The sequence below is a fragment of the Chiloscyllium plagiosum genome, unplaced genomic scaffold (assembly GCF_037043375.1).
Source record: "Chiloscyllium plagiosum isolate Xiang-an unplaced genomic scaffold, Cpla_swu_hap1 HiC_scaffold_29, whole genome shotgun sequence".
Classification (NCBI taxonomy): domain Eukaryota; kingdom Metazoa; phylum Chordata; class Chondrichthyes; order Orectolobiformes; family Hemiscylliidae; genus Chiloscyllium; species Chiloscyllium plagiosum.
Window position 1 is genome coordinate 32399525 of NW_028270167.1, and position 26090 is coordinate 32425614.

Below are 26090 nucleotides of genomic sequence, written 5' to 3' on the forward strand. Positions count from 1 at the left end.
AGAAGACAATCTACTCACAATGTTAATCTTAAGTGCATAACAGCAACAATGAACATTCTTGGTTCCTTATTTGTTTCCCACCATCCATTTTTCCTCAATGCATGTTATTCTTGTGAAGTTGATGGATGTACATTGCTGAGAATGACTGGCAGGCTGACTGACTGACTGACTGTTTGCTGTGTGTGTTAGTTCCATTTTCATGCATATTCAGTTGACAATCACAGCAAACTACAACAATATTTAATAATGTAAAGCTTCTCTCATATCCGCTCGAGCACATGTGGGGTCCTGGTCAGTGACCTCCGTTTGCTCATGGGTTATTTTTCAGCCAATGTCAATCAGTCAGTATTAATGACACCATGTCTGCTGTGGTCCAGTCAATTGCGCTCTAACTCAGATTGTAGTTTGATTCGCAGTGTGGAAGCAGCCTTTCAGCCCTTTGAGTCCACACCAGCCCACTGAAGAGCATTCCATCCAGACCCACACCCCTACCCTATTGCTGTAACTCTGCATTCTGCATGGCTAATCCACCTAGTCTGCACATCCCTGGACACTAAGGGCAATTTAGCATGGCCAATCCACCTGACCTACACATCTTTGGATTCTGGGAGGAAACCTGAGCACTTGGAGGAAACCCACACAGACACTGGAAGAATGTGCAAACTCCACATAAACAGTCGTCAGGGGCTGGAATTGAATTCAGCTTCCTGGTGCTACAGGCAGCAGTGCTAACCACTGAGCCACTGTGCTGCCCAAAGCCTTGAGCACAGAGTTGAGTGTGGGAGTGCTTTCTGATGAAGTGTTCAGTGAAAGGGTTTTCAATGTGGCATAAATGTCCCACAATGCAAGGACAAGCAAGTTTTACCCAGTGTCCTGGCTAATATTTATACTTCAGCCTACACCACACCTGATCATTATCATGTTGCTGTTTGTGGGAACTGTGTACACTGGCTGCCACATTGCCTGCACTGCAATAGGGACTCCCCTTAAAATATTTTTTTAATTGGCTGCAAATGGCTTCGGGACATTCCAGAGGTGTCAAAGATGTTGCATGATTGCCAAGTTTTTTTTGAATAGCATCAGTTTCTCAGAAGCTACTGAATCAGTGGCAGCAAAGAAAACTCTGATTTAATTGTAGGGAGCCATTCTGTGGGACCCACAAGATGAGTGTCACTTGGCACTTTCAACCAGAAACATGCTCTTGGTCCAGGGGAGTCCTTTGAGTGTGTAGCTGAACATCTCACAATGTCACAATTAGCCCAATGTTGACAGCTCTGGCTAATACTCACATAAAAACTGTAATAGGTTTTTAAAAATGGTGTTTGCCTGTGGGCTATAAATATACATCTCCAACTGCTAATCACTTTTGTGTGTAGATTCCACTGGGAAGCCTTATTAATATGATGAGATCACATCAGGAGCTGACATCATTAGTCCAATTTGGAATTCACTGAATCAACACCGAGCAAAACTGAGAAGTTGAATCTGTAATCATGCCACAGCTCGAGTTTCAACTTACCTGCTGCTTACCTCTTCAGGAGGAAAACTCTCACTGATTAGACATTCCATGTTCATCGCTTCAACACTGACAGAAAACATTACAATGAGACCAAGTCATTAAATATTAAAATCATATTTGCCTGTCAGGTTATCTAAACCCTGTTGGATGCCTCTCACTTGTTGAGAGAGGGAAGATTAATCAGGCAGGAGTAGATTAATCCTCGACACCACACTAGCGCTTGCTCAGGTTACTGTCTGTAATTCTTTGTAATGAACAATTAATTGCTGGTTGCAGTTATTTAACTGTTGACAGCTTGCATTTCATTACACACACTGACTGTTCACAATTGGGTCGTCAGTCTATGCAGAGTTATTTAATGCATGTTGTGTGCGCATTGTTCCATTGCAGAAACAGAACTTATCAAGATACTTCCAACTCCCTTATCTCATTTTTTCAGACGCCAGTCAAGGCGAGCAAACCTCATATCCAAACCTGGTTGCTGCTTTCCAGCCAGATTTTTCACCAATAGCGCAAATTGCAGACCTGCTCAATGAGTTGGGGTTCCAGTTTTTGATAGACTCTGACTCTGTCCTGGCAAAGTGCACATATCTGGACGTTAGATGTGAGAATAGCATCAGTGCTGGTTGTGATTCTCACCATAGTCTATGCTCTCTCCATCACACTTAGGAAGGCAGTCAGCATTTCTTGAACCATTTATCCTAATTTCTTTTCCTTCTGTGATTGTTACATCCATCACTCCCTCCACCCCTGCCCAGCATCGCTTCCCCTGGGAAATTGTAGTTCCGTCTGGACTCAACCTTCCTGCCCCATCATGGGGACACTTGCCCAGAGGAGTTGCTATACTGCAGACAGGAGCTGTACGTTGTCCTGTCTCATTTACCCATTGCAGTGGTATTATCAGCTTTCAATTAAATCAAATCTCAGCGAACTGCGTGGATCAGTATCTTTCTACCATGTCTGTGGAAATGCTGACTTTTGGATAAGGTGTTAAATTAGAACTGCTTGGACCTATCTTCTTAGATGAAAATACACAATTGGACAACACAATTCAAAGGAGAGTAGGGCCATTCCCCTGGTTTCTTGACCAATTATTATCCGTAAACTAACAAACTCCAAACACATTATCTGGTTGCTTGCGTCATTGCTAGTTGTGGGAGCTTGCTGGATGTAAATTGACTTTCTGGATTCCTACATTATGACTATATCTACGAAGCACATGAGATGTTTGAGATCATGAAAGATGCTGACTAAATACAGGACTTTCTTTCCAATTACCTCTGAATCATAGTGGGCAAAGACGACAACTGATTTGATTGAGTTTATTATTGTCACAAGTACTGAGGGAAAAGTTTTGTTTTATATGTGCAACAGGCAGATCATTCCATACAAAGTGCATTACAGTAATAGAACGGAGCGAGGAATACAGTGTTACGGCTGCAGAGAAGGTGCACATACAGCGAGGTTAATGTCAAATTTAAAATCTGAGAGATCCATTTAGAAGTCTGATAACAGCAGCAAAGAAGCTGTTCTCAAACCTGTTGGTATGTGTGGTTAAGCTTTGGGCTCTTCTGTCTGACAGAAGAGGTTGGAAGAGATTGCAACTGCAGTGAGAGGGGTCTTTAATGATGGCTACCTTCCTAGGGCAGCAAGAAGTATAGATGGAGTAAATGGATGGGAGGTTGGATTGTGTGATGGACTGGGCTATGTTCACGACTCTCTGCTGTTTCTTATGAGCCTGGACAGAGCAGGTGCCATACCAAGACATGATGCATCTGGATAGAATCCTTTTCTATGGTGCATCTTTGAGTGTAAGGAGTTACATTTGACCTGCTCCCTGGAAGATTCTTTTACCAGAATCAGTGTGATTAAGATGAAAAGAAAGCATGGTGGCCCTGTCAGTAATTGTACCAGTCTCCTGGGGAACAGTCACAATAGCCTGTACCTTGAATGGAAATGCAAGAACTCAGCCATTCACCCCATAAAGTCTGATCTGACATTCACTTGTGGCTGATGTATTTCTCAACTCTAGTCTTCGTCCTTCTCACTGTAATTTGACCCTTTTTCTAATCAAGAACCTATCTATCTCTGTCTTAAAGACACTCTGACTAGGCCTCCACAGTGTCTGCAGCAATGCGTTCCACAGGTTAACCGCCATCTGGCTCAACAAATTCTTCCTCATCTCCATTCTAAAGCACCATCCCTTCACTCTGAGGCTGTGTTAGTCTCTCCGACAGTAGAAATAACTTCTCCAAATCCACTGTATCCAGTTGTCTCTGTATTCTGTAGTTTAAATTCTCCATCGAGTACAGACCTAGCGTCCTCAACTGCTCCTCCAACAAGAAACCTTTCATTCCTGTGATTTTTTTTTTTCCCTGCGAACCTCTTCAGAATCCCATCAAGGCAACCATGTTTTTTCTTAATGAAGATTAATAATTCATCCTTAGTAATTACATGGTACCAAACTGTTTACAATATTCCAACTGTGATATGTCCAGTGTCTTATACAGCCTCCGCAATACATACTTGCTTTTGTATTCTAGCTGTCTTGAAGTGAATGCTAACGTTGCACTTGGTTTCCTAATTGCTGACTGAACCTGCATGTTAATCTTAAAATCCTGAACCATGACTCCTAAGTCTTTGTCCTTCAAATTTCCCAAAGCCCTTCCCATTTAAAAAATAGTCTCTGCCTCTAAACTACTTGCTGAAGTGCAAAACCTCGCCCTTTTCCACATTGTATTCCATTTTCCATTTCTTTGCCCACTCTCCTTGCTTGTCCAAATCCCAACTACCTCAACACTACTAGTTCGTCCACCTCATTTTTGTGTCCTGTACCAATGTAGCAACAATGCCCTTAGTTCTTTCATCCAGATTGTTATGGAAATGTGAATAGTTATGGTCCCAACACTGACCCCTGCAGAGCTCCACTAAACACCGGTTGTCATTCCTGAAGAAGGGCCTGTGCCCGAAACGTCGAATCTCCTGTTCCCTGGATGCTGCCTGACCTGCTGTGCTGTTCCAGCAATAAAGTTTCAACTTTGATCTCCAGCATCTGCAGTCCTCACTTTCTCCATCCTGAAGAAGACCCCTGTCTGCCTTCTACCAATCAGCCAATCCTCTATCCATGCCAGTAGGTTGCCGCTAACACTATGGGCTGTTACCGTATTTAGCAGCCTCCTGTGGGGCAGGTTGTCAAAGGTCTTGTAGAAATCCAAATAGATCCCATTCACTGGCTATCCTTGTCTAACTTGCTCATCTCCTCTTCAAAGAAATCTAACAGATTTGTCAGGCATGATCTCCTTGTGATGCAACTGTGCTGACTCAGCCCTTTCTTTACCATGCACTTCCAAGTAGTTCGCAATCTCATTCTTAATAATACTCTAAAATCTTTCCAACAACAGAGGTCAGGCTTGTGCGAAGATTCGTAGCTCGGATGCTCGTTGTTGTGGTCAGGCCTATACATTCCCGTTTTCTGCCTCCTTACCTCAAACAGATTTGTTACGTCAGCTATTTTCCACTCCTCTGGGACCCCCCTTCTCTTCTTCCCCCCCCAGAGTCCAGTGATTCTTGAAAGATCACCACCAATGCCTCCACAATCTCCTCAGCTACCTCCTTCATAACTCTGGGGTATTGTCCATGAAGTCTGGATTTATCCACCTACAGATCTCCCCTAGCACCTTCTCCTTGGTGAAGGTAACAGTCACCTCTGCCCACTGATTCTCATGAATTCTGTAATGTTATTGGTGTCTTCCACTGTGAAGACCAATGCAAAATACCTATTCAGTTCCTGTATCATTTTTGTTCCACACTATATTTTATACTACTAGCTAATTTACTGTCCTATTTCATCATCTTCCCATTTGCTTTGTTTAGTTGCCCTCTGTTGGTTTTTAAATGCTTCACAATCCTTTTGACTTCCTACTGATTATCTTCTTTTACATGCTTTTCCTTTTGCTTCCCCGACTTCCCTTCTCCGCCTTGGGTCTGCCTCATTCTCCCATTTAATAGGTTTCTTCTTCTTTGGTATGAATTTCTACTGTGCCTCCTACATTACTCCCAGAAACTCCTGCCATTTGCTGTCCCACTGTCTTCTCTTCTGGGCTCCCCTTCCAATCAATTAGACTGGGGCTTTTTTTTTTCCCTGGAGTGAGGGGTGAACTTTTTGTAGAGGTTTGTAAAATCATGAGCAGCATAGATAAGGTGAATAGCAAAGGTCTTTTCCCTAGGGTATGGGAGTTCAAAACTATAGTGCACAGCTTTAAGGCGAGAAGGGAAAGATTTTAAAGGGATCTGAGGGGCAACTTTTTCAGAGGATGATGCACGTATGGAATGAGCTGCTGCCAGAGGAAGTGGTAGAAGCGAGTGCAATTACAATATTGTAAAGGCATTTGGGCAAGTACATGGATAGGAAAGATTTGGAGTGATATGGGCCAAATGTAGGCAAATGGGACTAGTTCAGTTTAGGAAACCTAATCAGTATGGGTGAGTAGGGGGAACGGTCTGTTTCTATGCTGTATGACCGACACTGTAACTCTGATCAGCTCCTCCCTCATGTTTTCATAGTTATTTCTACTCAATTGTAACACACGGTTCCAGCTTTACCCTCCCAAACTGCAGGGTGAAGTCTATCATATTGTTGTCGCTGCCCCAGAGGGGTTCCTTCACCTAGAGCTCTGTGCTCAAGTCTTCCTCATGACACATCACCAAATCCAGAATTGCCTGTTGCCCTAGTGGGCTCTACCATAAGTTGTTCCAAGTACAATCTCATGTATGGAGCAGGCCTCGCGGGGTGGTGGCGGGAACAGGAATAGACTTCCATGGCAATGGTGAGAGTAGGCAACCTAAGGTGGAGGCAGGGTCGAGCCCTTAGGAGGAGTGTGAGCTCAGTGTGGTCAGGTGCTTATGGACAGTGGTGTTGAACAGTTAGCTGTGTTTTTTGAAGTTGCCCACTTTTTCTTTAGTAACGAGTGTTTGTTTTCCTTATTTTTCTGCTTTATAGGTAAGATTTTGTATTTAAGATAGCAACTTGTAAACTTCTCACTGTAGTCACGTGTACATGTGACAAGAAAGCTAATTGAAGTCAATTCATAGTCATTCGAGAAGTTCCTTGCCTTGGTTTCTGCTACCAATCTGATGTTTTCCCAGTCCACCTGCATTTTGAAGTTCCCTATGATTACTGTAATAGTACTTTTTTACATGCCTTTTCTATGTCCTGATTTATTTTCTTCCCCACATTGACTACTACTAGGAGCCTTGTATGTGTCTCCCATCAGGGTCTTTCTCCCCTTGCAGTTCTTCAACTCTACCCTCACAGATTCTGCACCTTCTGACCCTGTATTGCTCTCGATTTGATTTAATTTCTTATTAACTAGGCAGCCCCGCTCCTGTCTGCCCACCCGTCTATCCTTTCAGTAGGATGCCTATCCTTGAGTATTTAGTTCGCAGCACTGATTGCCTTACAGACTATTTCTGTGGTGCCCACAACATCAGTTGCAGTCTGCACGGCAAGCTCTTTATCCTGTTTTGTCTACCGTGTGCAGTAAGTACAACATCAGCCCTGCATTGGCTGCCCCCTTTCAGCCAGCATTTCCATCTGTGCTCTGGATATTGCTGACCAGTACCACAGAAAGCAAAATGGGTGGTGACTGTTAACAGATGGAATACATTTACGACATGCAAACTCTATTTGTTTACAGCAATCAGCTTCGTGTTTAGTGTAAGCATTGGAGTGTGTCCAGTTTCCCTCTAACCTCAGTCGGAGCAATTACACATGTTACAAAAACTACAGCTTTTTTCATGTCACCTGATCTTGGTTGCTAAAGTTCTGACCACCTTCCTTCTCTCCCAACAACAGCCCCTACCACCCACCCAAACCCATTCTGCTCATTTGCAGCTGTACTCGCGCATATTTCCTCATGGAAGCATTCATTTCTGGAATTTCCGACTTGCATTTAAGGTCCAGGGCTATCAGGAATCTAAACAAAAATATCCGATCAAGGGCAAGGGTGGGATGCTAAATGGAGCAGAACTGCAAACCGTTTACGCTGTGATACTGTATACTAACAATGCAAATAATTTGCACCCTCCCCTCATTGCAGTTTAAAAATTATACCCAACAACCTGAGGAAGAGCCAAGGATCTTCAAAGGACATGACAGAATTGCTCTGCTTTCATTTTACAGTAAACTCTAAGCATCACCTTTTTTGAATGCCTTCCTGATTCTTTTTCCTTCCCACATGAACAGGAACTGCATACACCCCTTACCTGAGAGGGACAGTTAAGCTCACTGAACTTAGAATTCTGTCTCTTAATAACAGCATTATATCCAAAAGCTTTGACCTGATAGGTATTACATTGAAAGGCTTAGTAATACATTGTACATTAGCAGTGGGATCCACAGCACCAGCTAACCTTTGTATTTTGAAACTATTACCCCTCCAATCTGCCTTCCTTAAGTCCACCCATTTCTCCTCCCTTTGGAGGTAGAATCCTTTCTAGGATGCAGATCTAAGAGCAGGAACACACTCCATCACCCAACTAACTGGACACTGCCTATATGTATGCACCTAGCACTGTGGGCAATTTAGCATGGCCAATTCACTTGACCTGCATATGTTTGGACTGTGGGAGGAAACCGGAGCACCCGGGGAGAATGTACAAACTCCACGCAGATAGTTGCCTGAGGTGAGAATTGAACTTGGGACCCTGGTGCTGGGAGGCAGCAGTGCTAACCACTGAGCCACCGTGCTGCCCCAAATGTAGCAAACCATGTCAGCATGGATAATGTGCATTTCAGGGCAAAATTAAGTGGAACAGCAAAGATTCTGGATTACTACCTTAACTAGCTACACCTCTGGGTTGCTCCCTGCCTACATGCAGATTGGTGAAGGAAAAATAAGATTTAGAGGTAAATGTGTGGCTCAAAGATTGATGTGAGTGAAATGGGGCACTGGCCCCAACACTGGGGGAAAGAGAGAGCTGTTCTCATTTCAACTATGCTGAGACCAGTGTCTTGGCAAATCATATAAACTGGGATTGTAGATAAAGCTTTAAATTAATTAGTGGGCATGTTTCAATTTAACAGGATTTTCAAAAGTCAAAGTGAAGGAGGAGAGCAGAGATGTAAATCACGAAGAGGCAAGCAATAATCAATGTGTGACAAGAAAGGGATAGAAGAGGGCAGACAAAAGTAGAAGTAGAGAACAATAATCATAAAAAGTCAAAGCTTCAAGGTTTTTGATCTGAATGTGTGCAGCATTTGTAACCAGGTAGATGGGTTGATGGCCCAAATAAAAACAAATGAATCTGACTTGATAAACTCTTAGAGATCTGGTTGCAGAACTGGGAACTCCCTATTCAGGGGTATTCAATGTTCCAGAAGACCAGGCTAAAAGGAAAAGGAGGAGGGCTTGGTTTTCCTCATAAAGGAAGATGTCAGTATGACAGTGAGTAGCAATATAGGTGCAGTAGATCATGATATGCGATCGGTTTGGTGGAAATGAAGAATGGCAAGGGAAGAAGACATAGGTGGGAGTCATCTACAGGCCCCAAAACTCTTTTCTTGCTGTAGGACAATGTACAATTAAGCCAATAGTGGAGTTATGTCAAAAGGCCACTACAGTTTCCATTGATGATTTTAATTTGCATATTGATGAAACAAATCAGATGGGCAAGGTGATATGGATGGTGAGTTTCCACAGTGCATCAAGGATTGCTTCCTGGAGAAGTAGGTTGCAGAACCTAATTGTGAACAGTCTATTTTACATCTGGTAATGTGTAATGAGGCAAAATTAATAAAAGATCTCAAGGTTAAGAATCCTTTAGGAGATGGTAATCACAGCATAGTAGAGTTTCAAATTCAGTTTGAGGGAGAGTAATGTGGATCTCATGCAGTGCCCTCAATGTAAATAAGGACAGTTACAGAGGAATGAGGAATGTCTAAAGCAGCCTGGGAAAATAGACTGAGGGAAAAGTCAGTGACTTAGCAGTAGCAGACATTTAGGAAGATATTGCATAAAGCTCAGCAAAAAATTTATCCCAGTCAGAAAGAAAGATTTCATGAGAAGGATGAACCACCCATGGTTGACAAGGACAGTTGAGGAGATTGTATGCCATAGTCTATGGTTACTCAAAGTGGCACCAGCTAGTGGAAGGCCCGAACAGATAAATGTTCACTCACCCAGGGGAGGTGAACTACCCACTGCAGTATTCCAAGCCTTGGACCTGTCCTTTATAGCCACAGTATTTAGATGCTGAAAATGTGTTGCTGGAACAGCGCAGCAGGTCAGGCAGTATCCAGGGAACAGGAGAATCGACGTTTCGGGCATAAGCCCTTCTTCAGTATTTAGATGGCAATCCTAGATCAGTTTCTAGGTAAGGGTAGCCCTCAGGCTCTTGATAGTGGGTAATTCAGAGGTGTTAATGCCATTGAATGTCAAGCGGTGTTTTCCTTGATAAATGTTGTCTGTAAAGCTTTTGCTGGTGTTCAAGGGCAATGTTAGCTATTTTCTTATTGGTTGAGACGCCTCTGGCAGACAATCTGTGAGTAGACAATTTCCCTTCCTCACTGAAATAAAACAAATGAAAATGTGTGACCTACAATGTTGTAGCGTTAACCTTTAAAAATAATTACATTCTTAATGTGGCATCAAGTATCACTCTAAGACTCAAATCTCTCACTATTCATTTTTGCACTGAAGCGTCAACCTGGATTTTGCAGTCAGTGCTCTGGAAAGGGATTTGAGTCTCTCAATCTCCTGAGTCACAGGCAAGTGTGCTACCAACTGACTCACTGCTGACACATCATTGAGTATTAACTGAAAATAAGCTTTCTACACCATTGGAGGCACACTAACAGGAACTAGTTTATTGAATTATTAGTTGATTGTGTTTGATATCAGCAAGGACCATGTGTGTTTGTAAATCGAAGAGGGTGTAGATGACACCATGATGCATTACATTGTTGTTTTGGTTTTTCCTTGATAATTCAATATGAAAAGCTCTGCCTGCTTTATCCTATGTTAGCTAATCATAGTCAGAATAGCAAATTGGCCAAAGAACACCTAAAGGAAAATATCTTGGACTACAGAAACAAAAACAGAAAATGCTGGAAAAGGTGGTCTGGCAGTATCTGTGGAGAGAAATTAGAGTTAACATTTCATCGACTTTCTGAGGAAGAGTCACTTGACCTGAAATGTTAACTCGGATTTCTTTCCACAAGTATTGCCAGACCACCTTTTCCAGCAATTTCTGCTTTTGTTTCTGATTTAAAGCATCTGTAGTTCGTTCAGTTTACATTTTGGCTTCTAGCTGATGGCTTGTGTACAGCTATCTGTACATGTGTACATGTGTCCGTGAGAGTGACTGTACATGAGAGAATGACTGACAGCAGGTAAATATGTACACATTTGTGTATGAGTGACTGTGTGAGAGAGACTGAAAGTGATTTGACGGTGTGCATGAGAATTTACATGTGAAAGTAACCATTTGTATGTGTGTGTGTGTGTGTGTGTGCACGTGCGCACGCAAGATCATGTTTATCTGTGATGGCCTTTGAATAGCCACCAGCACTCACTGTCCAGTTTACATGAGGGACAGTCACTTTTGCAGAGTGGATTATCGCTGTAATTCTGTAAACAAGTCCGAAGGTGAAGGGAGGGTTCCAGTGTTTTGAAAATAAATTAGACCATTGGAGTATCATTTGACAGATATTTTCCTTTCAGTAGCTATTCAGTAGCTTTTAATAGTTGGAATGGCCTCCTCCAGGATGCACAGACGTGCAATGATATATTGATATTACCGACTTAAGGAAACTTATTTTTAATCATTATTTAATTCAATCTGAAGGTCCATTCCCAAACCTAATATATAATTACACTGAACATTATCTGCAGATACATACTTGTGTGAAATATGGAACAAAACCATTAATTTTTGCTTACCTTGACAACTGGCATTCATTCCTGGATTCATTTCAAACCGAGATCTTCAAAATTCAAAGACAGTGTTTAGTCCACTGCACCAACTCCATAATTGCACAGCCTGCTTGACCAGGAATGCACTTTTGAAATGTGCATTCTATTAACTAGGAGTTTGTTGCACAAAATTGTGATTCAGTCATTCTGCCTCCCTGCTGCTCATTTGGACCAGTAAAGCAAACCAATCTGAGCAACCAACGCCATGCATTCCCTGAGGAATAGGGCACCAGGGTGTTCAAGTGGGAAGTTTCAGTCCCAGTCAGACGGCACCAAGAAACAAACTTGTTAGAAATGAAAACTCAGGTAAAAACAATGGTTGACAACCCACCTACTGTCCATCCCCCACTCGGATGGTCTGAAAGATCTCCACTTCCTCTTTGAAAAGGAACTTGAACAGTCCCCATCCATCCTCCATCCTCCTTCACTTCACTAAACGTGTTCTCACTCTGAACAAATTCTCCTCCAACGGCCTCACTTTCTCCATGTCTCCACATGGTCCCAGCTATACCTGGTTCATTGTGGGTATGTGGAACATTCCTTGTTCCAGTTCTACTCATGGGTCACATCAACGATTTTTCAATACATCATCGATGCTGCTTCCTGCTGGTGTCTAGAATTGGAAAACATCTTCGTTTTTGCTTCCAATTTCTCTCCTTTTATTACCCCCACCTGATCCAATTTCTATCCTTCTGTCACCCTCACCTGATCCATCTCTTACTCTTCCCTGCCCTCTCTTGACTTCACTATTTCTCTCTCCACCGATGTTGCTAGGCCTGCTGAGTTTCTCCAGCACTCTGTTCAAACTTTATTAGTCTTTGTGATGCTAGTGTCATGATATTGCTCATTCTACACTAACCTCCGTTAAGATACACAAATCGTTTAATAATCTCCATTAAGCTGAGTGCATTCCAGGTATTTGACCACCATGTTTTCATAATATAAGCCTCAGGTATTTCAGTTTGTTTTATCTCTATTCAATCAACAAACCTAGCTAGCATTAATGGAAAGACCCAATAATCAGCCTCCCACACTCCATAATATAGTCAAGAGGTTGCTAAACAGAGGTGCTTGACTCAAAATGTGCAAGTTAACCATTTCTGTTTATTTATCTTTTTGGGAATTTAAAGTGATGCTATGACTAGAAATGACTCTCTTAGTGCAGCGAGACTGGGAGAAATCAACCAAACCTTCTATGTACAGTTGCTAACTCTTGATTCTTGGTAGACAGTACGTGTGTGTGAATGAGGGACGCCATCTTAGTGTTGACTGTGATGCTTCTGTGATTGGATATGGTCCAGACTGTATCGAGTCTATGCCCCTCACATAAAGATTTGAGGTGGCACCAGAAAGGGATGAGCATCACAAATTGAGAGGGCATTTTCAGGAAAGGTACACTGTAAATCCTGGGATAAAAGTAATCATGCAGAAGGAGACTGGAAACATTGGTCCAGTGTGGCAAGCTAAAGAATTATAATGAGAAAGGACTGAAGTCATTTTTAGTTGGTTTGGAAGGAGGTTTCTCGACAATTTTCCAGGTTCCTTGAAAAATATTTTTCTACTCAGTTCAATTTATCCATTATGGGAGACTGTTAATAGTAATTATGTTTAAATCTCCAATCCATCAATAAAACCAACAATGGCTGCATTCTGGACCAAAATGTTAGCATGAGATTGGTCATAGATTTATCTTCTATATTTTTATGAAACCTAAATTAATTCTACATTTATCTTTCTCTGTGGAGAAACAAACCTTCCGGTTTTAATAAGCACACAATGAGGTCCCTTGCTCTTGCCATGCTTTCCTCTCTATGAAGCAGCTATTTTCCATTCCATTACAAACAGTCCCCAGGCGACATTCCCTTCGTCCATTCTGGTTCCAGATCAGACACCTCACATTGATGTGCTCCTGGGTAAGGAGTGATGAAGTGACTGACCTTCTTCTAAATTCACCTGCCCCTCGGATGTACAGAACAATGGTAATTAAAAAGAAATACTCCCTTGTGGATACCTCTCTCCCAGACCAAATGAAGTTATGTGGTAAAAGGAACCTCCTTAACCAGGCTTTCTTGCGTTAACGAAACAGTGAATTTATTTGTTATGAAACACAAGAAGAGGTAATAACACAATTCACATGTTGGTAGATTTGAAATTAGGAGAGGGTCCAAAAAAAGAGAGAAAAGTTTTAAGAGACTAATCAATTTCTGGGTTGTTTGTAAAGAGTGGAAAATGGAATGTTGCAGCCATTAGGTTTCGTGTTACCGATAGTAAGCACAATGGTAGTTAAGCAGTTGAATTTCTCTGCTTTGCCGGTTAATGGAAATTCTGTTGTCCTGTTTGCTTTCTTTACTCACTGGCTTACAGCATGCAGCAGTATAATGTATTTTGTTTTTAGTCTGCGGTGCAGGGATGTTTAGTTTCTTTTTATTCATTCATGGGGTGAGGGTGTCACAGACAAAATTCATTGTCCAACCCCAATTGACCAGAAGGCAGTTAACAGTCAAAAAGCCCCATGTAGGCCAGATCAGGTAAGGACAGCAGTTTCCTTTTTAAAGGACATTAGTGAATGAGATGGGATTTTTTTCAACAATTAGCAATGGACTCATGGTCATCATTATCGCTTTCACATTCCACCATCTGCCATAGTGGGATTCAAACCTGTGTCTCGAGATCATTACCTGGGTCTCTGGATTAGCAGTCCTGTGACAATACCACTGAGCCATCACCTCCTCACAATGATTGTCCTCAAGCTGCGACCTTCACAGCACGGTAATTCATGTTAGTACATTAAGACACATGGACCAAGCTTGGTTGTGGCTCTTTCAAAGCTTCCAATTGGATAGGACCAGATGACCTATCCAACGCATCTGTTTCAAATTAATTCCTGACAACCTGAATGACTGAGAACATAGAAATCCTTATTACACATCTTAAAAAAGCAGAAGTCTGCCTTTTGGTATTCTGTGATGAGTGGCCTATCTCCTCTGTAGTTAATTTTGCGTTTGGAGATGTGGGATAAAGAGATGTCAGTAATGTAACGAGAGACCTGGTGGGAGCTGTAGTGTAAAGGGTTAATAGGATGTTCATGGGAATTTGTAAATAAGATAGTTTAATTCTTCAGTGCATGTGATGTAAGATCACATAATTACTGGGGAGTGGCTGTCTTTAAAAGCCATGTATGAAGTGTTGTCCTGTACATAATTAGTATTTGCCATTTTGAATAAAAGGTAATGTTTGCTGACAGCCAAGCCTTCCCTGAATTTTTTTTTCTGGAGCACTTCTGGACACAGTATTGTCACGACACACTGGGCCAACAGAGGAGAATTAATTTTAGTGCTAGTCATCACTGGGAAGAACATAGGTCATGTTTTTGTGTTGGGAGCTAGATGATAATGATCATTACTTTATGGTTGTAATAACTACGGCTTAATTTCTGTTGATTCACGAAGATAAATTTTAGTTAATTATGGCTTTTTGTTGCTGTCTTCCTCTAACACACACAGCCATGCACAGCATTGAAATATGACACTGTGAAGTGTGATCAGGTACAATTAAAGGCTCAAGGGAGTAGTTGCAAGTCAGTAATCGAATCATTGGGTTCAGTGGTCATTTGTAACTGTCATCAAAACCCTAAAATGTCATTAGACTCCAGAAATTATTTCAAAACATAAGATATTATTTGAGAATTCAAACCATGAAGCCCATTGGGTCATTTGTATTCTATCTGTGACCCTCTTCTGTGTATATTTCTTGAATGTCAATGAAATGCTTGCTGCTGACACATTCCAACCACATCAAGAGATTAACAACTCAACTAGAATTTGTACTACTCTTCAATTTGTAATAAATAACTAGTAATGCAGAGGATTTCAACTGTGAAGTGTTGTATTAAATCTATGGCAGAGAATATTGGCTGGAGAAGTGAATTGAGTGTGAAGAAAAGATATATTTGTGAGGAATTTGATATGGAATATAGTCTGTACAGTATTGAAAAATTAGACACTGAGAGAAGAGGAGGCCAGATTCCTGATTTGGAGTTACCAAAGGCTCGTCTGGAGAAAACACCTTTTAAAGATATTTGTGAAAGTGGAGACAGAAAGGAGGCGATGAAGAATTTTAAGAAAGGAATTCACAATCTATGATGGAGTTGGTGATAGACTCTATCAAAATGGACAAAGTGAAGGGAGATAGATTTAGCTTTCAATTGTTTTGTGTCCCGATTATGTAAGTCTGGTTCCTGGTCATATTCACATTTCTCGATTTAGGTAAGCCTGGGTATGGATTCAGAGAAGTAAACAAAGAGCTACAACGCAGAGCTGTTGCATGCAGTGGGCATTTCAATTACGGAGAGTGAAACTCGTTATGTACATAGAAACTAGTCTTGTCTCTACACACACAACTTTCTGTGGACAGAAATTCAAAATCTCAAGAATTGGATGTTTGGGATGAGATGTAAGGTAGAATGAGAATGTCTTAGGGTGGGGTGAGAGAATGGGGTGATTTGCAGACTTGGGGAGGATTTTATGCTGAATGTTGAAGATAAGCAAATTCAGTATAGCTCAGCAAGAATAGGTGAAATGGACAATATGGGTCAAGGTACACGTTGGCAGAAGTTGGATGTGCTGAGTGAAAGATTGATTGAGGTCATAATAGAGCAGCAACAATGAAACCGCAGTCCCAGCACAGGCTTATAAAACATCATAGCCCTAATTTTACAGTATTGTCCCTTCATCCTGGCTCACTGTGGATACTAGGAGAAAGTGAGGACTGCAGATGCTGGAGATCAGGCATGAGCCCTTCATGCCCAAAATGTCGATTCTCCTCCTTGGATGCTGCCTGACCTGCTGTGCTTTTCCAGCAACACATTTTCAGCTCACTGTGGATACTAGCAATGTTTTGCCTTTAATAATTCCCTTGCTCCTTCAGAACTGTGATCCTGGCAGCATTCCCCTGTATTTTGTAAATACCATATTAAAATTTGTAACTTTGGTTCCAATCTTGTCCAAATGTAGCTTTGTAAAGTGTGTAGGATAAATGCTGTTTGGGGGGAAAGAAAATAGAGTGTGGACATGCATTCTCGGGTGTCAAGTTCCAGTGGGACATTTGAAGTGATGCAGCAGCTTTGACATTGAATCTGTTGCTTTTTTCCATCCAAGCTGCACAGAATTGATAATCCTCCTCTCCCCGGTGTATTTCCAGAGCTCCCAGGGGAGATATTCGGAATACGTTCTACGGATCTAATTAATTGCTATGCTCTTCTGTTCTTGTAATATATGCTGGTTGGGAGCCATGAGTCCACTTTAGTGCTCTCAATGGTTTTTTGACTGACTGCAGAGTTAGCTGTTACTTTGGGTAATGGACATATCTTCCATCCATCTGACTGGGAATATTCATTAATTCAGATCAGTAGAGACCAAATTGAATTACTAAAGGAGGGAAAAATGAGCTGGTGTAATTTGGTGCAGTTTGCAGGCAGAAACTAATGTGTACATAGATCAAGGGTGATGTGGGCCATTACAAGCTTTAATGGAACTGCTTGGGACTGAATAAATACAGGAATTACTTAGTAGATGCTGATTAGGCTGTTTTTAGTCCGATCATGTTGATAGAATGAAATTTTTACTTGTTATATATTGTAGCTGTGTTGTTCTTAGTGGAGTCTGCCAAAGGCTCGATCACACAACAGGTCGTTGTACAGAAGGTGCCAAGGGAAGACACAGGATAACTGCACTGATGTCTAACTAATATTGGTGTGACTAGGTGTGTGTTTCTGCTTGAATTGTGGGAAGATAAGAACTTTTGTAAAGCTTAGCAAGGATATTCAGCTCGATAAGGCTGTCAGTTCTGATGCCTTTGGCCTTCTATCCCTTGGAACACATTCAAGTTGTTGCTTGATCGTGTTTGTTCAAGCTTCAGTGATGGTCCTTTTCTGTCTTTCACCACAGTTTTGTACTTCATCGCCTTACCATCCAAGCGCCTTTCTTTCTCATTGTAATTTGGGTCCCCCCCCCCCCCCCCCCCCCAGCATTAAAAGCCTTCACTGTAATGAAGCATTTACCTGTATTAGCCGTGACTGGTGGCAGTTGAATTGATAGGTGTGTGTTGCAAGGGGTGACAGTAGGTGGATTAATCAGGAGCTGACTTCTTGTGATGTTTTGGATTTAAATCACCAGCATTGGGTCAATTCAAGCAAAATGGCTTCCTCTCCTGACTGATGAAGATTTTCTTTCACTGTCTTTTCATAGTCCTGCGGGATGATTTCCGCCAAACACCCAGTGATGTTGTGGTGGCGGCGGGAGAGCCCGCTGTGATGGAGTGCCTCCCACCCAGAGGGCATCCAGAGCCAACCATCTCCTGGAAGAAAAACAACGTCCTCGTTAATGACAAGGATGAGCGGATCACGGTAAGATCAGTCTAACAGCACAGAGTGCTCGCTGTGATAGGATATGGACAGGGAATGCTGGTGAACTGCACATAGACTCCATTCCCATCACATGTTAAATGTTGAGGCATGAGGAGCAAGCAGTTCTTCAGTGAACCAAGTCACAGACTGTTATTAAACTGACTGAAACTCATGTAATACACTCTCTCAATCTCCGGAGCAGTTGATATTAAAAGGTTGGTGCTTCACCTGAACCATTTTGTTTGTTTTTGTTTAATTTCCTGCAACTTTTAATGTTTCTCCCTATTTTTTAATTGCCCAATTTAGCCTACTTCACAGAGTAAAGTTTCAGCAAAGTAGCTTTCGGGACTTTTCAGTATTAGATTAGATTCCCTACAGTGTGGAAACAGGCCCTTCGGCTCAATAAGTTCACACTAACACTTTGAAGAGCAACCCACCCAGACCCATTCCCCTACATTTACCCCTGACTAATGCACCTAACACTATGGGAAAATTTAGTATGGCCAATTCACCTAAACTGCACATCTTTGGACTGTGGGAGGAAACCGGAGTACCCTGAGGAAACCTACGCAGACACCGGGAGAACGTGCAAACTCCACACAGACAGTTGCCCCAGGCAGGAATTGAACCCTGGTTCCTGTTGAGGCAGCAGTGCTAACCACTGAGCCACTGTGCCACCCGTTTACATGCCATTGTCATAATATACCACACCCCAGATACCCTGTACCACAGTTAACCACTCTCTGCTATAAAATGTCCCCAGAATGTAACACACCAATACCCCAGTTTACCGTGCCCACAAATGTACTACACAGCAATCTGCTGTTCCCCAAAAGTATACCACACCCCATAGACTCTGTTCCCAAACTGTGACACGCCCCATATATCCTGTCCCCATTGTGTTATACCCTCTCCCCACAGCATAGCATGTTCCCATATACCTTTGTTACCTCAATATGCTACACTGAAATATATTCTCTCCCTCCAGTGTAAGATACTTTAATATATCCTGTTCCTCAATCTACTACAACCCAATATTCTCTGCCAGATGAATGAACCAGACTGTGGTGACTTTAACTGAAAGTATCTGGTGCTATGATTTGATACTTTCTCCTCTAGATCCGAGGGGGAAAGCTGATGATCTCAAACACTAGAAAAGCTGATGCTGGTATGTACGTCTGTGTGGCTACCAACATGGTGGGCGAAAGGGACAGTGAGCCTGCAGACTTGGTTGTATTCGGTAAGTAAATGTTTTGTGAATCTCCTTTTATTTTGCCTTTTGTGCATGTGGCTTGTCAGGAATGTGCTTGTAGGCCTCAGGGGACACTGCTTACTCTCCCACGTACACCTCCCATCCTGGGTTTCTCCCTTCTCTGGAAGACTTGACTTTGTAGTCCTAAGGATGCCAGTCACCTCATGGTTCTTCATCCAAGTTCATACTTTCATTGTCTGTTCAGTCGTGAGGAATTGCCATACTGATTGGAGACTTGAGCTGTTTGCAGTCCAGGTTCCCAACGCCAATGATATTTCCACAACTGCAGGCCTGTCTGGAGTTGTCTTGCCAGTATGCCTCAGTGGTACACTGGGCAGTACCATCCACATCCTGGGAGCTACCATTGACTGAACTGGCCCAGCCAAATAAATACTGTGGGTGCAAGAACAGGTCAGGGGCTAGGTGTCCTGCAGTGAGTAACTCAGTACTTGGCTCCCCAAAGCCGGTCTCCCATCTGAAGGACACAAATCAGGAGTATGATGGAATACTCCCCACTTGTCTGGACGGATGCAGCTCCAACTACACGCCTAACACCATTCAAGACAAAACAACCACCTTTGCAGAATACCTCAACTCATAGAATTGGTTCCTATCAAAGATCTAATCACATCAGCTCAGGAGGATGATGGGACTTCGGGTGTGGGTACCTAGCACAACATCTTCATCTGGCAGAGAATATTGGGTTCTAGTAGACTGAGGAATAGGAGATACTGAAGTGTGGTACACTGGAGGGGGAGAATGCGTTTCAGGATAGTGCATTGAGGTGACAGAGGTATATTGGAACATGGTATGCTGTGGGGAGAGGATATATGGGATGTCTACTACAATGGGGACATGATATATGGGGTGTTTTACAGTGTGGGAACAGTATATATGGGGTGTGGTATACTTTTGGGGAATAGTGTATATCTATTTAATACACTTTGTGGGCATGGTAAATTGGGGTATTGTACACTAAGCCATAGGGTGCAAGTGGTGTATGACAGTCTGGAGACATGATATATTGGGGTATACTAGAACTTTGGGTGTGGAGATATTGCAGGATAGCATGTCTGCAGCAAAAGTGTCAGACAGATGCCCAGTGACTCAAGCTGCTCAGTTCCTCATCTGGTGTGAAAGTAAACTGTCTCTATCCAAGCTTGATTCCAAGGGTGGGTGACCTCATTTGGGATACTGACAGAACATTGAATTATTCTTCCTTCCATACAAAATAGGAGCAGAATCAGACCACTGAGCCTCTCTGCTACTCAACATGATCAAGGCTGATGTGTTTTGTGTTTCAAATTGCACTTTCCCATCTTCCCCCTCCCCCACCTGCCTCCCACCTCCCACATTCACCCAAACAGGAGAACCCTCAATCCCCTGCCTGAGAAGAAAAACCTATCCATCTGTCTTTCAAATGACTCCACTTTCTCCACCTTCCGAGGCAGAGAGTTCCAAGTTGAGCAACACTTTGAGAGAGAAAAAGACTCCTCATCTTTCAAGAAAGTGTGACACCTAATTTTCGAACAGTGCCACTTAGTTCACTGAACATTAAGCTGAAGTGTAGAATTTTGTACCTTTTTTGCCCACTCCTAAACTTCTGCCTTCTAACAGAACATAAGCTCTTACAGCAGCATTTGCCTGACTAGGTAGTAAGAAACAAAATAAGTCAGAAAAGGATCTGCCTTGTCAATGTTCGAACTGCTCATGAACAGTCAGCATGTACTTATTATGTCATTATCAGCTCCTTGTGAAACACAGAGTAAGAGTGCACCGAGACAGTAACTGGTGAGAGCGACAGTCTGAGATGGCAGTTCTGGGGAATTGGGTCCACTCATAACTTTAGGGCAGAACTTTATCTTTAGCATCATGACCTCAGATTGAATGGCATTTACATTCTCATCTGTGTAGGAAATAGTCATTTGACAGTGATTTTCTTCAATTTGGCCACTTTGGCATAACAGGTGGGCTCTTGAGTCTAGAGGGCTCACAGGAATTTCTCTCAACAGAGGAGCAACAGTCTGTGGCTCGGAGGAGAGAGGGCACCCCCATTTTCAAAATTCAAATTAGAAAATGGCCTAAAGGGGCTGGGTCCATGTAGAAGGAGAACCTCTCACAGGACAGCCTGTGGCTCGACATTCAAGGTGGGTCTAAAGCCTGTCTGAACCTTTGATTTCATCCATTCCCTACCTCACATGTTTCTGAAAACCCCTCTAGACAGTCATTCTAGTTTCTGATGCTTCAGTGGGTGTGTGTACCCCCTGCCAAAGAAATGGCCTGGTGCAGGACAGTGCTGGAGAATGAGCATACCACACACATTGCCTAATAGTCTCAATACCTGTCTCCATATGTGGAGGTAAAAATCCATTCCCTGAGCTTCTTGCATTGGCATCATAAATGTGTTGTTCGAATAAGCCCTAGAAGCCCAGAGTCTGTAGCTCTATGCTGTGAGTTCTTTGGCCCCTGTGCGCCTGTTGCCTTTTTGTGTGGAGCTCTGTGCTGCTTATGTACAGGTTTTCATTCTTCCCTCACTAATCCAACAGAGCGGCCCACCTTCATCAAGCGTCCAATAAATCAAGTGGTCCTGGTCGACGACACGGTGGATTTTCACTGCGAGGTGCATGGGGACCCAGTTCCAACCACTCGTTGGCGCAAGGAAGAGGGAGAGCTGCCACGTGGAAGGTGATAAATTCAAATATTATGGAGCCTTATATAATGATATCATATTGTTCCCAGTCAAAAGATGTTCAGTCCTCAAGGGATTGAAGTTGGTGCTAATTGCATGTAAAGCCAGTTTTGTTCATGAAGGTTTCATATCATTTTCTTCATTCTCATGAGCAGAGTGGATACCATTCCAATATTTAGTGGGCTTACCTCATTGGTCTTAAAGCCTGTTGGATAGAGCTACAAGCCATTAATGTGGCTCTGCTGGTTTCATTGGTAAATGCTGAACCACAGAGAGTCAGATTCCATCTCTTCCCAGTGCTGGTCACCTCCCCTCCAGTGGAAAGGATGTGGCAAATTTCTTGGTTCATTATGGGGACAGCTGTAAGCAAATCAGGAAAGATTCTCAGTCCTGACCACTGTGCAGTGACCTCCCTGCTGGAGTACAGATGTCAAATTCGGGGTCTACCATTGGTACAATGCCCTCTACACCCACGTTCATTGTTGCCTATTGTTCGAGCTAAAAACCTGAAGGATGCCCAAGAGGTGCTGGCATATGGGAGTCCGTACTCCAACATTAAACATACATATTTGAGGCAGGAAGTAGGGGAGGCAAATGAATTGGGGAAAGTGAGAAATAATGGGATAATTTAGATTTGGGATGTCACTCATTTCTCACCAGGATGTAATCAGCCACATCAATTAATGGAAATAAAGGATTGGGAAAGCTGTAAAATTGAGCATCAGTTCAGGAAGGTCCATTTCATACTCTCTCACAAACTCAAAATTAGCTCATTTCCAGGTTTGGAAATTGTGCCGTTCATTTAATTTTGCACCAAGTTATACAGAATGCAGCCAAGAAATTCCTTTCTGTCTCCTGCAGGTTTGAGATTCAGGCTGACAACAGCCTACGGCTGGCACGGGTTGGCAGTGAGGATGAAGGAACGTACACCTGTATTGCAGAAAACAGTGTGGGTAAAGTTGAGTTCTCGGGCACTCTGACTGTTCACGGTAAGGAGCCCTTGAGTTGAAACCTTTTGAACTGAAGGCTAGTGCATTCAGAGAATGCGCTTCCTTCGTGAAATGTTCTATTCATCAAGTGTGATGTTCTGATCTGAGAATGTGTTTGATGGAGTGAGTCAATGAGCTGACATTCCCAGTGGATAGCAGAATCGCAGAGAAAAGGATTGTGAAAATTTAAAGCATATTTGATGCAGGTTTGACTTGAGAGTCAATGAATGTCAAGTAATGTTTCTGTATCTGGAGAGTTTGTCTCTTGATTTATGAGCCCTGGCATTGTGTCAAGCTACTGGTTTGACCATTTAATAGGCCATCTCATTGGAGTCTAATCTATCGTTGTCAAATTTTCCAAGGTCCATTGGGAATCATGAGGTGACCCTCATTCACTCCCCTGGGCAAGGGAGCAGGAAACATTCTTCTCTTAGTCCTCACTGGAGATTGTGCTGGATTGGATATCCCATTAAGCTCAATTGTTAAAAAGAAATCATCCTTCCTAATTGTATTTTTGAATGAAGGTAGAATGCTGAGTATCTTCCAATGGTTACAATAATTGAATACTGCTTTTCTTGCTCCATGAGTTTAGTTGAATTTTTCAGGGCTAGTTAGATGTGAAAGCTGCTTTGTGTCGAATGATTGTTGCTGTAAATAGAAAAGCTCTTCTGGTGCATGGCAGGAGTCTGCATCTCTCTAAACGGTTCGGTTTGATTCACCTGTCAGGTCAGAACTAAACAAAATGTCCCTTCCAGTTTAATGGCCTTCTGTGAGGAAGCAATGTCAAAGTGCTCCATTTCATTCATTTTCATCTGTTGGAGAGCGGAATTCTGCTCCCACTCCAATCAAACCTTAAAATTACCACTGAACCTTTTTTGTGCTAAAGTGTGCAATTGTCAGGGATAAAGGGATGCTCCAGTGGTTTTTATCTTTACTGACTGATTGTCACTCACTCACCAGCAGTGCACCACCTATTACCGTGTGCCTGAAGTGAATATCGGAGACAAAAAAAAAAGGGAAATCCTAAACTGTCAAGCCAAGTGTTCATTTTTATTACCCGCCTTGGTTGGCCATTTGAACTGGATTGCTTTTTTAAATTAATTTTTCAGATGTAGACATCTGTAGCAAAGCTTGTATTTAATACCCATCCCTCGTTGTCCCCGACGACTTTGGTGAGCTGCATTTTCTCAAATTGTTGTAGACCCTTATGATGAAGGTGCTTCTCCACTGCTTTTCGTTACCAGGTTTTGATCCACTGGCCAATAAGGAGTAGCAATGTATGTCCCTCAACTCAGAATGGTATGGAATTTTAAGGGGAAACTAAAGATGGTGGTAGTGTTCTCTTGTCCTTCCAGGCAGGAGAGCTCAAGGCTTTGGGAGGTGCTGCCTAGTATTTGAGCATGAGGAAGAGTTGGAGCTTGATTCCTGTTTAACTGGGAACAATGCTGATGTTTAATTATTCCCAAAATGACCATAGCCTTAAGGGCACGGTAGTGTTGGGGTCATGGAACGCGAGTGTTAAGTACAAGGTTGCGAGTACAAATCCCACCATAATAAGTTTTAAAACTGAATTTGGTAACTCCAATCCTGTGTAGTCCAATATCAGAAATAAATGATCACTGGCTTATTAAAGTCCTTCAAGAAAGGGAAATCTCCATCTCCATATAAACTTATGATGCCAACTGAAGTGGCCTTTCAAAGCCCACCAGCTAATGTGATCTTGTCCTGAGTCAATATAAATCAAATAAGACTACCTGGTGATGTGGTCAGTCAGTATATTTCCCTATGTGTAAGGCAGGTTGATCTGCCTAATCCCAGGAAAGAGTACTATATTGATGTTAGGGTCAGTAAACTGAGGTGGTTCTCAACTAACTGGGATTCCTGCTCCTGATTTACAAATTTGTGTTTTCAGTTTTCACTCATTCTGTTATGAGTGAACGTCATGGCAGGCTGGATCAGGTGAAAGGGGATATTGCAACAGTCAAACGGTCAAAATGAAACACATTACATTGTGGTTCAACTCTCCCTGTAATGCTGATGTGGCTCAATCTTAATATAAGCAGAAACACTCTGACAGGAAGTGATCTGTGAACGCAGGATTTCTATAAACTGCAGATAAAACTAGCCAATTAATAAGACAGTATAGAACAGGCCAATAACACACGCAATTGGTAATTCACTATGAAGATCATAGTCATAGAGATGTATAGCACAGAAACAGACCCTTCGGTCCAACTTGCCTATGCTGACCCGATATCCCAAACCAATCTAGTCCCACTTTCCAGCACCTGGCCCATACCCCTCTGAACCCTTCCTATTCATATTCCTATCCAGATGCCTTTTAAATGTTGCAATTGTACCAGCCACCACCACTTCCTCTGGCAGCTCATTCCATACAAGTACCACCCTCCACCTGAAAAAGTTGCCCCTTAGGTCTCTTTCAAATCTTTTCCCCTCTCATCCTAAACCTATGCCCTCTAGTTCTGGACTCCCTTGGAAAGACTTTGTCTATTTATCCTATCCATGCCCCTCATAATTTTGTAAACCTCTATAAGGTCACCCCTCAGCCACTGACACTCCAGGGAAAACAGCCCTAGCCTGTTCAGTCTCTCCCTACAGCTCAAATCCTCCAACCCTGGCAACATCCTTGTAAATCTTTTCTGAATCCTTTCAAGTTTCACAACGTCCTTCTGATAGGAAGGAGACCAGAATTGCACGCAATATTCCAACAGTGGCCTAACCAATGTCTTGTGCACCTGCAACATGACCTCCCAACTCCTATACTCAATTCTTTGACCAATAAGGGAAAACATACCAAACACCTTCTTCACTATCTTATCTACCTGCGAATCTACTTTCAAGGAGCTATGAACCTGCACTCCAAGGTCTCTTTGTTCAGCAACACTCTTAGGACCTTACCATTAAGCGTATAGATCCTGCTAAGATTTGGCTTCCCAAAATGCAACACCTCGCAATTATTTAAATTAAACTCCATCTGCCACACAGCCCATTGGCTCATCCGATCAAGATCCCGATGTAATCTGAGGTAACCTCCTTCACTGTGCACTACACCTCCAATTTTGTTGTCATCAGTAACCTTACTAACAATACCTTTTATGCTCACAACCAAATCATTTATGTAAATGACAAAGTAGTGGACCCTGCACCGATCCTTGTGGCACTCCACTGGTCACAAGCCTCCAGTCTGAAAAACACCCCTCCACCACCACCCTCTGTCTTCTACCTTTTGAGTCAGTTCTGTAT

At 42.5% G+C, this 26090-nt stretch overlaps 1 protein-coding gene across 5 annotated transcripts in view; it reads left to right on the forward strand.

The window, feature by feature from the left end:
* The window catches only part of robo3 (roundabout, axon guidance receptor, homolog 3 (Drosophila)), a 564581-nt gene that overhangs the window by 367632 nt on the left and 170859 nt on the right, over positions 1–26090 (forward strand). For all 5 annotated transcript variants that reach the window (XM_043676841.2, XM_087976454.1, XM_087976452.1 and 2 more), the window contains exons 3-6: positions 17739–17896; positions 19016–19136; positions 21695–21833; positions 22699–22826. In XM_043676841.2, coding sequence (XP_043532776.2) covers positions 17739–17896; positions 19016–19136; positions 21695–21833; positions 22699–22826 — 546 coding nt within the window. The remainder of the gene's footprint in view (positions 1–17738; positions 17897–19015; positions 19137–21694; positions 21834–22698; positions 22827–26090) is intronic.